Raw genomic sequence first — 13508 nt, 5'->3', positions numbered from 1 at the left:
GTATAATTTTCTTTTATGAATTTACTATTGTTTATTCAAAAGGAGATGGCTAATAGTAAAAATACGTACATTAGTTAGCCAATTCGAGATGATTAATAAAGGTTAAAATTGTTTAATTTACATTTGGAGTAAAATAGTAATTTTGTCATTATTCGATTATATCTCCTCGTGATGTTTTTTTTTTTTTTAAGAAAAAGAGGCAGAATAATGATACGCTTTCTAAGTTTTAGGTGGATAACTGCCAAAACAACATGTTTATATATTTTTTACAAAATCTGAAGCATCGATCAACGGAATATTTGTAAAAGATTATTCAATAATTAATAAATCATCTCAATAGTGTAACACAGAGCTTGGTATATAATAGACGTTAGTATATTGATATTTATGTTTACTTCAATCATTTTCTTATAAACTTGAAGTTTTCATCGCAACTCTTAGAACTTCTTTATAGTCGCTCCGTTCCATACTTAGTCAATTGCCATTCAATTTCTCACCAGCAAATAACATTTGAATATTCAAACACTCAATTGATAATTTAAAATTTATCTTTACTTCAATAATTTTCTTATCCTATAGTATTTTATTCTTAGAAAGAAAAATTGATTCACGGAGGTGAAAATTGTTGGTGCTAAGGATGAAGTGAAATAATTAGAGCAAATTTAAAAAATGAAGCGCGAACTGTCTGTCATCATTTAATGAATTGCTAATTTGTATCAAGTTAGAAGTAAAAAAAGATGTTTAACCACTTATTTGTGATATATTCTATGTGACATTTTATGCATTTGTATGTCACGTCATTTATATATTCATAAAATAGATGATATACTATATATATTTTGAAGTAATAATCGAATTTACGTATTTGCATGTCATGTCATTTATATATTCATAAAATAGATGATATACCGTATATACTTTGAAGTAATAATCGAATGAATGTCACTTACGACTTCGTAAATGGTAAATGACACGCTATAAACATTTTACTCCAGACTTCACACGCTATAAACGTTTTACTCCAGACTTCACGTAAGAGTTGATGAATGACCCGTACCTTCATCGGATAATAAATGTTGGAAAGAGTTAAACTTGTCATATTGTTTAAATTATCTATTTATTAAAATGATTTTCCATTAATCTAGTTTAAGTTCAAATATTATTTATGGATTAAAAATCAACAAAATAATGAATTAATATTTTGTTATTAACTAAATATAAATATCATTATTTAATACTTAAATTATTAACTAAATGAACTAAATGACTAAGTATCTAAATTTAAATTTACAGTAATAATAACATAATTAATATGTATTTTGATCAGTCTAAGAAATTAAAACTGTTTATGTATCGCAAGCTTCCCATGAGATAAAAATTTCCAAGGAAAACTATCTCAACTCACGTTCGAATCAAATATGAAATTAGATTCAAATTTATTAAGAAGTATCCAAACAAAGCTTGTTGGCCCTCAACCAAACACACCCTTCAAGTTTTTTGAGAACATAATGCAGATTTTACAAACAATTTCCAGTAAAATGAAGCCAATCAGATCCCAATTCAAATTATTTTTATTCCAAAGACCACTGCCCCATCACATTGTCCAAAAATAAACCCGGCTTAAATGTGGTCTTAAATCACAAGTTAGAATGTTTCCCATCTTTTAGGCCACTTATTTACAATTCTAGTTTGGTCGTGCGGCGCTAGATTTGCTTTCAGACACTAAAAACCGGAAATTGGGGTATGAAGTCAATTTATTTTTTATCACAGACGAAACCAATTAAAACAACTCAAAATGGGCAAAGCCGCTCTCAATCATTAATGCTCTAAAGAGTTCTGCATTGCAGATATAGCATACCAACTTCAGTCACAGTTAAAAAACTCCAAAGAGACAGCATCCATAGAAGAACAAATCCATAATGGAACACACAAGACTCCTGAAACAAAAATAAAAATTATAAAATAAATATCACTTTGCTATGATCATTATCCAAGACAAAATCCCCGGAAGCCTCTCTAGCACCCACTTTGCCAAAGGATCCACAAATTCTGCAACGAGAAGACAAAGACAATGCATAAGTTCACATAGTCAGTGGTAATATAGCTCTTCAGGAATTTCATGGGGAAAAAATGATGCAATGCAATAAGTTGAGGACTTGATAACTTGTAAAAGGTTGTGGAATATAAAGACTAGATACTGATACTTACAGATTTTGTTGAAGGCTACAATATCACAGCTCTGGACATATTCATTAATTGGTTCTTCCAGCAGGTGTTCCTCAATGAGGGTGTCAACAGACACCAAGTCATCCACAATTGTAAGCATTATTTGCAATTTCTTGATACCATATCCAACAGGTGCAAGTTTGCCTGTTGCATCAACAAATTTATGAGTATCAGAACTGTAAATAAAAATAAAATTGACAATTGAGGAAAATGTAAAAGATGAAAGATCTATCCAGAAACTAGAGTTACCAATCTGAATGTATGACACAAGACTTTTTTTTTCCCCACCCCAAGGGAAGAAATGTGGTCAATATTTTTCCATAATGTAGATATATAGATTTGCCCAAATATGTTACTATTTAACTTTGGTCAGAAAAATCTGAATTGTTCTAAAAGATGATTTTGGGTGCCGTAACAAACACTACAAATGTCTTTTCTCTTCACCTAAAATCAAGAAAACTATATACTTGAGTTATAGAAATGAGGAACATACTGGCTCCCCAGAGTAATCCTTCCATCTGAACACTTCTTACTGCTTCCTCAAGCTTCTTCATGTCAGTCTCATCATCCCAAGGCTTCACATCCAATAGAACTGATGACTTGCCAGCTGGAAATGAAATGCACAAGTACTTAGCTCATAAAATTGAGAATGACACATCAAATAGTCAGGTCACTAGTTAATAAATAAACTAAAAGATCAATAAGACGAGAAGCATACATTCTTTCTTTTTGGCTGATGCTTTGACGGAAGCCGCGCGTGCCTCGGCAGCCTTCTTTTCCTCTTCTGTCTCCTCACCAAATAGATCCACATCATCGTCGTCATCATCAGGAGCTGCTGCCTGGAAAACATTTCGTAAATAATAATTATGGCCCCCATACAAAGTCTCCGAAAACCAAGAAAACAAGTAACAAATTTAAAAAAAAAGGACTTTATGAGTTCGAATTAAACTTAAACTCTGAATATAAAGTCAAAAACAATTGCAGATGCGGCACCAGAAGTAAATGAAAATGCTTGCACAATGGTTTTGCCTCAAAAATGTAGAACAGTTGCATTCTTTTGATTATAAGTATAGGGGCAGTCATCCAAGTACACCAAAAATAAGCACAAAACACTACTTGCCTTTGAGTCAGCTACCGGGGGAGTAGCAACAGGAGCAGATCCCTCTACAGTGACACCAGAGCCTTCACCAGTAACGCCACTGAAATATCACACAGATCCATGGTACATGAAAATCGTTGAAAAAATACAACATGACCATGCATGGTAAACTTTAAAATAATATCACATCACCATATAGGCGGTGATGATAACATGAGACTACCATCAAATGAGACAAGAACTTACGAGATCCTTAAGAGTGCATCAATATGCTTGTACCACCGAGACACATTGACATATTCAGATGATGGTGCTTTTGAAAGAGCTGAATACACAGTGATATCATCCTTTGAAGCTTGGTACCTGGTAAGAGAAACATAAGGAAAGGAAAAGAGCAGAATTATTACAGAGACTCAGAATGAGTTCTATTTCAAACAGTACATACACAAATGTACATACACTTACCCAGTAATGTAACTGCGAGTAAGAAGGTATTCATCGAGTTTCTTCAGACCAGTGGCTGAGTTGACATTATCGAATGCGACGGCCATAGCTGTAACTGTAACTAGGGCAAAAATCAAAGTGAGTGCCAATTTCCTACTACCGGACTATCTTCACTACATCGAACTGTATGCACAGTCCAGCAAACAAACATACAGCTAACTAATCCCCGATTTCAACATAACATGGCCTTAACAACTGGACACAAACCTATAACATGTCCAGGTAAAATTCAAAAACCAATAACAAATCACATGGATATTTTGAATGTGATTTGTTATTGCTATTGGTCACGATTCAGATCTTATTGCAAATACCTAAGTGCACGAGCATATGCAGAAAATATGTTAAGCTAAAGCATGACAATAATTATGAAAAAAAAAAAAACAAAGATCTTGGGCTTACCGGAGAGAGAAAGAGCAATGGGGAGATTAGCTCGGAGGGAGAGTGGCGAGGTCTCTACTAGGGCTTGTGCGTGGTTTTGTGAAGGCTAGGGTTTTATAATAAAGTAAAGATCTGGTGTTTCGCGGCCCTTGAATATTCTCGCATGGGACCCCTGAAGGTTGGACGGAAATAGTGTTTTTTTTTTGGGCCGTGGCCTTCGAGACTTTCGAGTAGAGTGGGTTTTCTTTTTGATTGGGCATGGCCTGCATGTTAATTCGTACACCTGTCCGGGGCAAAGTTTTTCCTTGCACTCGGACTAGGTCTGGGTAACGATATCTCAAGTCCCAAATTCCCATAAATTACTTTTTTTTTGTATTTTTTATTTAATGTTATTTTCAGTTGTAAATCGAGTGTAAAATCTAGTTTGATCGTGCTTTCCAAGTATGATTTGCATAAAGTTGTTCATAATGCTTGTTGGTTATAAATTGTTCTAATTTGGTGATACATTCATAATTAGCCACTAAAAGAAAAGCCCGTCAAAATACTGTTATAATTTCAATCTTTAAGAGCCAAAAGATTTGCTTTTTGTGCAAACATTATCACTTTATTTTTCATTCCAATTATCGTCCTCTCTCTTGGCATCAAACAATTACTTCAACTTGCTTTTACAAGTATACAAATGTTTATTTATTTTGTTTATGCCATATAAAAAAATAATAAATTGACAAAAATAAAAGAATAGAATTATGCTAATTATTTCACCGTTTACGAAACTATATGGTCGAAGAGGTAGTGTTCATACGTGCAACGAGCAATTTGACATGCCACATCGCTGTTTTTGCACAAATAATGAATACCAACAGACTCAAAGTTAGCTTAAAAATATTTATTTTAAAAATGGTATCGAATTTGGATTCAATAATGAACTGAGTTGTGTTCAATTATTTGTAATATTTTGCCACATATGCATGTATGCAATATATGGTTAAAATCTAATTAGCTTTATGTTATTATCTAAAAACTATCAATTGTATCTTTTAAAAAAATTGACAAAAAATTAAGGTCATCATTGAATTTAAATCTATCCACTTCCCACCGTAACCACAATAAAAATCCTTATTTGTTACTAATATCAAGTTACTTAAAAGTTAGTGTGATCGTGACAAGTCTATTAATTTATTTAATTATTTATATACGTGACAAAATGAGGTTTACTTTACACACAAATATGGCAAATTTTGTAGGATTTAATATGCTTGATATTTCGGTGTTCTTTAGTGAAAAAGATGACATTCTCAATAAAATTCGCATAGCACTCATACATTTAAAAAAAAAAATGCTCAAAGATAATCTTAAAAACCAGCATTTTACCAATTTTTTTTTTTTTTAATTTTTGAGTTTAGAGTTTTGTGATGTTTACTTATAATCGTTTGGATAAAAATGCGGTCTTTGGTAGCTTTTAAGTGAATGTATAGATAACAAATACTTTTGAGTGATAATTTTTATCTTGATAGTATGGTTGAGTTAAATGCTAGAATATTTGTTCCATACTACGGTCTTGTTTGGTATCGAGATATCATAAATTTTAAGTTGTAGCTATTGCGAAAAAAAAAAAAAACTATAAGTATAAAATAAGAATTAATAATGTAAAGTAAACATAATTTTTAAATAATAACTTTGATAAAAATAATAAAGATAGTATAAGTTTTTTAATCATAAAAGTAATTGATTAAATCAACTTAACTTTCAAAATACAACGGTTAGTATTTTTTAGTGTTATATATTTTAAATTATAATTGTCCAACCTCAATATCTATATTATGAATTTTTCTATTTGCTAGAATTTTAGACAAATATAGAATGATGAATTGTCAATATTTGGTCCATTATGCTATTCATCGATATCTCATCAGAATAGGCAAACCCATTGTCATAAGATCGAATTGATTGAAAAATAATAATTCTAAATTAATAAAAAATAGGGGATTAAAAAAAAATTATCCTTACCAACTTTGTGGGAGAAAAATATTTTGAATTTACGGAAACCTAAACTTTTGACCTCAATTAACATTGTTGAGGGAACAAATAGACCGAGGGTCTAAGGTCTTACTGTCAGAAAAAAAATGACTATATTTATTATTTATTGTTATTTACTATACTTTTCACAATTTCTTCTATTTGAAATCACAGTAAATTCCTTCAAAAGATCAAAATAAATAATTTTTAAAAATATAAGCGAAAGCTATAATCCGGTGAACAATGCCGGTATGTCACAACGAACATCGAGGTTTTCACTTCTCCACTCCAACCCAACTATGGACGAGTCAACGACTCACGACTCGCTACTACGGTGACGTATCCTACGACACCACAAAACAAAATATTTGCGAAACGCATACCAGCAACCAATCACAAATCACGAAACCTAATTTGATAATTTGCCATCTTTACACCGCTCACCTAAGGCCACTCTCTTATAAATACGGATGCAGCAAACTCCCTGTGCACCAACCCAACCCAACCCAACCCAGACAAATAACAAAAACTATAAAATATTAAATTAACGCCAATTATTAATTTCATCTACAAAATAATATAATTTAAAATCTTGTTATTTTCTTTCACTTCATTTCCTCTTTCTCCCCTCTCTCTAACTATTGAGCAGAGAGAAACCAAAACCAGGGAGTCATGGTTTCAACGAGACGGAGTGGATCTCTCTCTGGTAACAATAGCAAGAGATCTTCATCATCGGAGGATAAGCCTCCGTCGCCGAAGCGTCAGAAGGTTTTTGGATTCGTTTCGGTTTCTTCGATTTCTTTGTATTAGTAAAAGTTTTTTGTTGTGTTTGGTGAAATAACGGGATTTGAGTTCTGAATTGTGGAATTTTAGGTCGAAAATGGCGGTGCGGTGGAGAAGCCGGTGCAGTCGACGGATAATTCTAAGGAAGTGTGTACTCCGGCGGCGCCGGATCCCGGAGAATGCGGGACCGGCGATACTCCGATCGCTGGTGAGGGCGTGAGTGGCGGGAAGACGGAGGCCACTCCAGCTGTTTCCGTTACTGCACCGATCGCTGAAGGTAGTTAAAGAAATATTATGCAGTCTTTTTGTTGTTTGTTTTAAGTGTTCTCTTCAGTGGATTTTGAATTAGAATTAGAATTTCTTGGACTTGATTTTTTGTTTGTTTTCTTGGTTCTGTTGTTTTTGATTCGGAAGGGTCCACCCCAGTGGTGATGGAGAAGCCGAGAAGTTCCTTCTCTTCTTGGAGTTTATATCAGAAGCAAAACCCAACCTTCGAGACTTCTACACCTTGGTGCAGGCTTTTGTCACAGTCTGGGCAGGTGATTTTGCCATTAGTTTTAATATAACACTAAAGTAGCAATATATAATTTACTGTTGATAGTCTTATTTTTGAGTTTAGACTTGGGCTTCATGTGTGTGTTTTTTATATTGAGGCACTTTTTTTGATGCAGAATTCAAATGTGCCTATTTGTGCTTCAATTTTCACCGTTGGATCAAGCAGACAGTGCAATTTTCCACTGAAAGACCAGGCCATTAGTGCAGTTCTATGCAAGATCAAGCATGTGCAGGTATTGCCTGAATTTATGCCACAAACTGTTTCTGATTTTCTTGGATTGGTGATATAAGATCTAAACAATTCATGTGACATGACTATAATCTAGAGTTCTGTTCCTCGTTTCTTGGATGTACTTTGAGAATGGCTCATTAGGATATTGGATGTAGTATTGGGTCTATTTTGTTTTTGTTATTGGCAATGGATTGTTTTTATTTTATTTGTGGGGATAAACTCCTTAAATATGTACATGCAGTATGAGTACTCATTATTTGTGGACATGATCAGAGCGAAGGCAGTGCTGTGGCTATGGTAGAAAGCATAGGGAGCAAGGGTCTGCAAGTAAACGGAAAAAATTTGAAGAAGAACACAAGTTGTGAGCTGAGGTCGGGCGATGAGGTTGTCTTTGGTTCACTGGGCAATCATGCTTATGTATCCTTTCCTGCGATATGAGGGCCGTATACTTATCTAGTTCTTTCTTGCATGTTGGATTTTTTTTTTTTTTTTGGAGTGCCTTTTGGTTCTTCTGTTGCATTCTCTTGCAAATGATATGCATGTTAGCTATTAGGCAGGTGAAATCCTTAATTTTTGTCAATGTAGATATTTCAGCAACTCCTGAATGAGGTTGCAGTTAAAGGTGCAGAGGTTCAAAGTGGCCCAGGAAAATTTCTGCAGCTAGAACGGAGGTCAGGGGATCCTTCAGCTGTAGCCGGGGCTTCCATTTTGGCATCTCTTTCCAGCCTGAGGTCAGATTTATCACGTTGGAAATCTCCTGCTCAGAGCACCAGTAAAATTCACCTAGGGTCTGAGTTGCCTACTCCATCTGCTGATAATGATGGTGCAGAGGTTGATCTTGATGGTTTAGAAGGCAATTCAACTGCAAATACAGACAGTGATAAAGCTGCAGACATTGGATCAATTGGCAAGAATATTCCTGTAGAATGCAACCAGGATGCTGGCATAGAGGCAGGCAATGTAAAATTCTCTGGGGTGAATGATTTGCTAAGGCCTTTCTTGAGGATGTTAGCTCCATCAAGTAGTTGTAATCTGAAATTGAGCAAAAGTATCTGTAAACAGGTATTGGACGGAAGAAACGAGTGGAGAAGGGATTCACAGCCAGCATCAACATTGGGTATGTCTCTACGGTGTGCGGTATTCAGAGAAGACATTCTTGCTGGAATTCTTGATGGTACAAACTTACAAGAGTCATTTGAAAACTTCCCATATTATCTAAGGTACGATTGATATATTTAATTATTCCAAATTCTATTTTGTGGATATGATGTTTCCAATTATGTCATTTATAGTTCCCCAATTCATTTGCATCTTTATCTCTTGATAGACACGACACAAATGTTATACATGGTTCCTCAGTTTGATGACTTGCTCAATTTTTCTTGGTATCAACAATTTTTCTTGGTATCATGCCATATGGTTTTAGCAAGTCTAGGGCTGTCTTCATGCATTTCATTGATCATCAAGAAACAATGTGCTTGTAGAGGAGGGAGGGGGATGGGCTGCAATGGTTCAGAATTTAAATTTATTTTTTCTTGGATCAAGTTCGATTTGTGCTTCTTTACTTGTTTCGCTTTCAAGCAACTTTCAAGATTTACTGTTTTCTTCTTCCAAGTTCCCAGCTAATTGTGAGGCTGTTGCTTTTTGATCTTCTTGTTGCTTCCAGCTTGTTTGTTTTAGTGGTTGCTTTATTGTTCACCTTCATTAATGAAGATATGACTTATTATTTTATTAAATCTCTTTCTGCTCTAATCAGATAAGGAAAAGAGAAAAAAGTGGGGAGTGCTCATTGTTGACTTTGGGGTTATATGTTGCATCAGTTTTTTTTTTTTTGATAAATGCAATGTTTGTTTTTGGGCTTCTTCTCTTGCAGTGAGAACACAAAGAATGTGCTAATTGCTGCTTCGTATATACATTTGAAGCACAAAGACCATGCAAAGTACACCTCAGAGCTAACTACTGTAAATCCGCGTATTTTGCTTTCTGGTCCTGCAGGTGTGTTGGTATTTTACTTTATTATCCTAAATACACATGTCTATTTTTGTACTAGTGCACTGTAATGAATTATCTTGTGAATACATTTTCAGGGTCTGAGATCTATCAGGAGATGTTGGCTAAGGCGCTTGCCCATTATTTTGGGGCGAAATTGCTCATTTTTGATAGTCATTCACTTTTGGGTGTAAGATAAAATCACCTGCTTGATTCTGATAAGTGCAATTAATTTTCATTAATACTCTTGCTGCTTAGCTGGGATCTATATTTACTTTGATAATCTGATTCTCAGAACACAAGAGTCATATTAGTATGGTCGTCTTTATTTTGGCTTCTACTTTACTGGTATTAAAACTTTCACCTAAGAGACGACTATTATATATGTATAATTTGTTGATTTTAAATGTGTTTCAGGGTTTGTCTTCTAAGGAAGCCGAGATGCTGAAGGACGGAACAAGTGCAGAAAAATCATGTGGCTGTGTCAAACAAGGTCCTACATCCACTGATTTGGCCAAGAGCATAAATTTGCCTGTCAGTGAATCTGATACACCTAGCTCTTCGAATCCCCCTCCACAGGGTCCTGAATCTCAACCCAAGATGGAGACTGATACAACTCTCACATCTGCTGGGACATCTAAGAATCACATGCTTAGAATAGGTATGCCCTTGGAAAAACAAAACAGTATGTCCCTTAAAATTTGTGCTTGAGAGTCCTTTTGCACTTTGCCTTTTTTTATTGCGGATTCCCATTTTGAAGTGCTTGAGTTATCTTGGACATTGACTCTGGTGACAATTCTCTAAAATGGATCGTGCAGGTGACAGAGTAAGATTCATGGGTTCAACTTCTGGTGGCTTATACCCGACAGCATCTCCTACAAGGTGGATATATGCTGACATTTTGGATATACTATTGTTTGTGCTTAACAAATAGTTCATTTCTATATTGAGGAGGATTTCCTTTGATGCATTAGAGCTGGGGGAGGATTGACCGTCGAGATAAGTCTCTTTGTCTGGGAGTCTAGTATTTATGTATGGGTGATTTGAAATTTTTGGTTCCTTGAGACAGCAATCTGCCTTTCAGGCAGACTACAGTAGATGGTTTTTGAAGAAATCTTAATATATCAAATTATAAATAGGAGAGCATAGTTGAAACGTAAAGTGGTTTGGGGCTTTTTGAAGAATTATGGACACAAATTTCATAAGTGGCCTAATAAGGCCTTAAGAGGAAATTATTCAAAGACTTAGTTTGAATTGATTTAACTTTTGTTTGAAAAGAAATAGGGTATGACCAAGTTTAGATTTCGCAAAATGGCAGGAGTCAACAGCTGATTACATGACCAATAGATTGAAGAGGATTTTAGAAAAACTCTTAACAGTGACGTAGAACCTTATAATATCACCAGAAATTTGGCTTATAAAGGGCTGGAGTAAGGACTCTTGTTACTGAGCACTGACGGATGTGTGTACCTTCTGTGGAAGGTGAATATAATTTGCAATTAATCTTCCATTTTAGGCTGGAGTGTTTCTATTTATTAGTCATGTCATATGGGGCTCAATAGACATCCAGTTTCAAAAGTTTTCAGACTTATTTCTCACACTTTTTTCTATTTTAACTTGATTGTTTAAGTTTGAAGTTTCTGTAATTTATGCCTTTTAAACTTATAATCTAGGGGCCCACCTTGTGGCACTCGTGGAAAGGTTGCATTGCTTTTTGAGGACAATCCTTCATCGAAAATTGGTGTAAGGTTTGACAAACCTATTCCTGATGGTGTTGACCTTGGTGGTCAATGCGAAGGAGGTCATGGATTCTTTTGCAACGGTAATGTTAAACTCCTATTAATAGTCTATGAATTGGATCATGTGAATTAGCCCTATATCTTTCGTCCATTGTCTCAAATTTCTAACTTCTAGATTTCTCTCTCCCTCTAGTCACTGATCTTCGTTTGGAAAACTCGGGGACAGAAGATTTGGACAAGTTACTCATTAACACACTGTTTGAGGTAGCATTCTTTTACTAGAAAATATCTATATCATTTTGTGTTTCTATTCCAATCTATCCACTTCATTAGAATCTTTTTCCATCAGGTTGTCTTCAGCGAGAGCCGAAGTTGTCCTTTCATTTTGTTCATGAAAGATGCTGAGAAGTCTATTGCAGGAAATTCAGATTCATATTCTACATTTAAAAGCAGACTTGAAAAGCTTCCTGACAAAGTGATAGTAATTGGTTCCCACACTCATACTGACAATCGTAAGGAAAAGGTAATCTTTATCTGATCTCATAGATGTAACCATGGTGAGAATTCTTTGGGTGTTCTGGTTTTTGAGTGATACTCCCCTGTTTAGAACTCAAAGAACTCCTTCGCAGGGGGAGGATTCCTGGGTATAAATATAAACAATGCAAGGACTTCTTCAGACATCTTATGTAATTAGCATGTGACTCAATTTCATGCTTCCTTATAGTCTAGATAGAAATAATAAGTAAAAATGTTTGACCACATTATACAAGTTATATATTCTAAAGATGCTACATAGTTTCAGCTGATCATGCCATAATTGACTGTGAAGCTTGTGCTGATTCGAACATCTGAAATATTTTCATTTCAACTTACCTTCTGCTTCAGTCACAAAATTCTTTTCATGTTTCTAATTTCATGATATTTTCCTTTACATAGAGCTACTTCTAATAATTTCAAAAATTTATATTAACCTCATCTGGATGCTCGTAGATTTTTCCTTTCATACCACCAAAAAGATTTTTGAGTTCCTTACACTGCAGAATTTTCCTTTTGCAGTCACACCCTGGCGGCCTGCTTTTCACGAAGTTTGGCAGCAATCAAACTGCTCTACTTGACTTGGCTTTTCCGGTATTGACAATAACTTTTAATTGATACTGTTTGTTTTAAATTTAAGTTGTTGTGTATGGTTGGTTGTCATTTTGAAGTTTTCAGTATCAGCAATTGGAAATGGGGGTGGTTCTTTATCTGGAAAAGGAGTTGTAGCTAATTCCTCAATATGAAAGCTTGAAAAGTACATGTTGACTCCTTGACAAACTTTCAAAATAATTCTCCTTCTTCGACCTTCTTAAGAGGAATTTCTGCTAAATTTTTATCTTCAGACGTTGGAGTTCATTGAACTACACCCTCTTCAACCTTTATCCTCAAACATCCCCCCCCCCTCTTTCCCCCCACTCTCTCCCTGTCCTCACTTTTAGTATACTAGATGCTTAACGGCTAATTGTTTTGATATCGAATACATGATGTTTGGTTTTGGTCAGAATAGTGTAGTACTCTTTTGCTTCACTTTGTGAAGATCCATTGTGATTTGTGAAACATACACTGCAATGAATATAAAGTTCATTCTTTAGTGAAATATGCACATGATGGTTTATAGTTACTGTTGTTGTTGGACATGTGTATTGGAGGTTCTTTTACATTGTATAGATCCAGATCTGTCTCGAGCTGATCCTGGTTACTTTGGACTGCAGCTTTTCTCTTTTGTATATCCCTCATTTCATTAGTAGGCATCTTTTCCTTAGAGAAAGTTCTATGAGCGAGTGCTAGTTGGTTCAACTGGTGAAAACCCCTTGAGGTGGTACAAGAGGTTTGGGTTTTGAACCCCACTCACATGGTGTTGGGGGGGGGGGGGGGGGGGTCTGGTTTTCCATTAATGCAAACTTAAAAAGAAAAAGGAAAATAAACCAAAATTTTAATGAGAGTCTGC

General features: G+C 35.0%; 2 protein-coding genes across 5 annotated transcripts in view; one reads left to right on the top strand and one right to left on the bottom strand.

Annotated features, from left to right (window-relative positions):
• Nucleotides 1-1780: 1780 nt before the first annotated feature.
• LOC18048026 (elongation factor 1-delta 1) lies at nucleotides 1781-4331 on the bottom strand. Of its 2 annotated transcripts, none has more exons than XM_024189720.1 (8): nucleotides 4232-4331; nucleotides 3791-3890; nucleotides 3572-3688; nucleotides 3347-3425; nucleotides 2945-3065; nucleotides 2720-2833; nucleotides 2209-2370; nucleotides 1781-2049 (listed from the first exon to the last, which is right to left on the bottom strand). In XM_024189720.1, coding segments are annotated over exons 2-8 (681 nt in total). In that variant the 5' UTR covers nucleotides 3877-3890; nucleotides 4232-4331; the 3' UTR covers nucleotides 1781-2047. The 2 variants fall into 2 exon arrangements, with proteins under 2 accessions (XP_024045488.1, XP_024045487.1); XM_024189719.1 differs by having other exon boundaries at nucleotides 3791-3884.
• A 2480-nt stretch (nucleotides 4332-6811) lies between these two features.
• LOC18048025 overlaps nucleotides 6812-13508 on the top strand; it is a 13169-nt gene continuing 6472 nt past the window's right edge. The window contains exons 1-15 of one of the 3 annotated variants that reach the window (XM_006440032.2): nucleotides 6812-6994; nucleotides 7100-7286; nucleotides 7424-7548; nucleotides 7681-7797; nucleotides 8070-8213; nucleotides 8382-8756; nucleotides 8859-9016; nucleotides 9670-9791; nucleotides 9884-9975; nucleotides 10203-10446; nucleotides 10604-10667; nucleotides 11459-11607; nucleotides 11718-11788; nucleotides 11874-12047; nucleotides 12581-12652. In XM_006440032.2, coding sequence (XP_006440095.2) covers nucleotides 6899-6994; nucleotides 7100-7286; nucleotides 7424-7548; nucleotides 7681-7797; nucleotides 8070-8213; nucleotides 8382-8756; nucleotides 8859-9016; nucleotides 9670-9791; nucleotides 9884-9975; nucleotides 10203-10446; nucleotides 10604-10667; nucleotides 11459-11607; nucleotides 11718-11788; nucleotides 11874-12047; nucleotides 12581-12652 — 2190 coding nt within the window. In that variant the 5' untranslated portion in view covers nucleotides 6812-6898. Of the gene's footprint in view, nucleotides 6995-7099; nucleotides 7287-7423; nucleotides 7549-7680; nucleotides 7798-8037; nucleotides 8214-8381; nucleotides 9017-9669; nucleotides 9792-9883; nucleotides 9976-10202; nucleotides 10447-10603; nucleotides 10668-11458; nucleotides 11608-11717; nucleotides 11789-11873; nucleotides 12048-12580; nucleotides 12653-13508 lie in introns of those variants that run through there. The other 2 variants (XM_024189770.1, XM_024189771.1) reach the window with 2 other exon arrangements.

The sequence above is a fragment of the Citrus clementina genome, unplaced genomic scaffold (assembly GCF_000493195.1).
Source record: "Citrus clementina cultivar Clemenules unplaced genomic scaffold, Citrus_clementina_v1.0 scaffold_3, whole genome shotgun sequence".
NCBI classification, from domain to species: Eukaryota; Viridiplantae; Streptophyta; class Magnoliopsida; order Sapindales; family Rutaceae; genus Citrus; species Citrus x clementina.
The sequence above is the reverse complement of the archived record's forward strand: the minus strand, read 5'-3'. Positions and strand labels throughout refer to the sequence as shown.

Bases quoted from the DNA above. Each gene is read 5' to 3' on its own strand.
- LOC18048026 (XM_024189720.1), bottom strand. From the start codon at position 3,876: ATGGCCGTCGCATTCGATAATGTCAACTCAGCCACTGGTCTGAAGAAA. The intron at 3,689-3,790 runs GTAAGTGTATGT...TTCTCTTACCAG, and splicing joins ACTCGCAGTTACATTACTGG to GTACCAAGCTTCAAAGGATG. The intron at 3,066-3,346 runs GCAAGTAGTGTT...AATGTTTTCCAG, and splicing joins CCCCGGTAGCTGACTCAAAG to GCAGCAGCTCCTGATGATGA.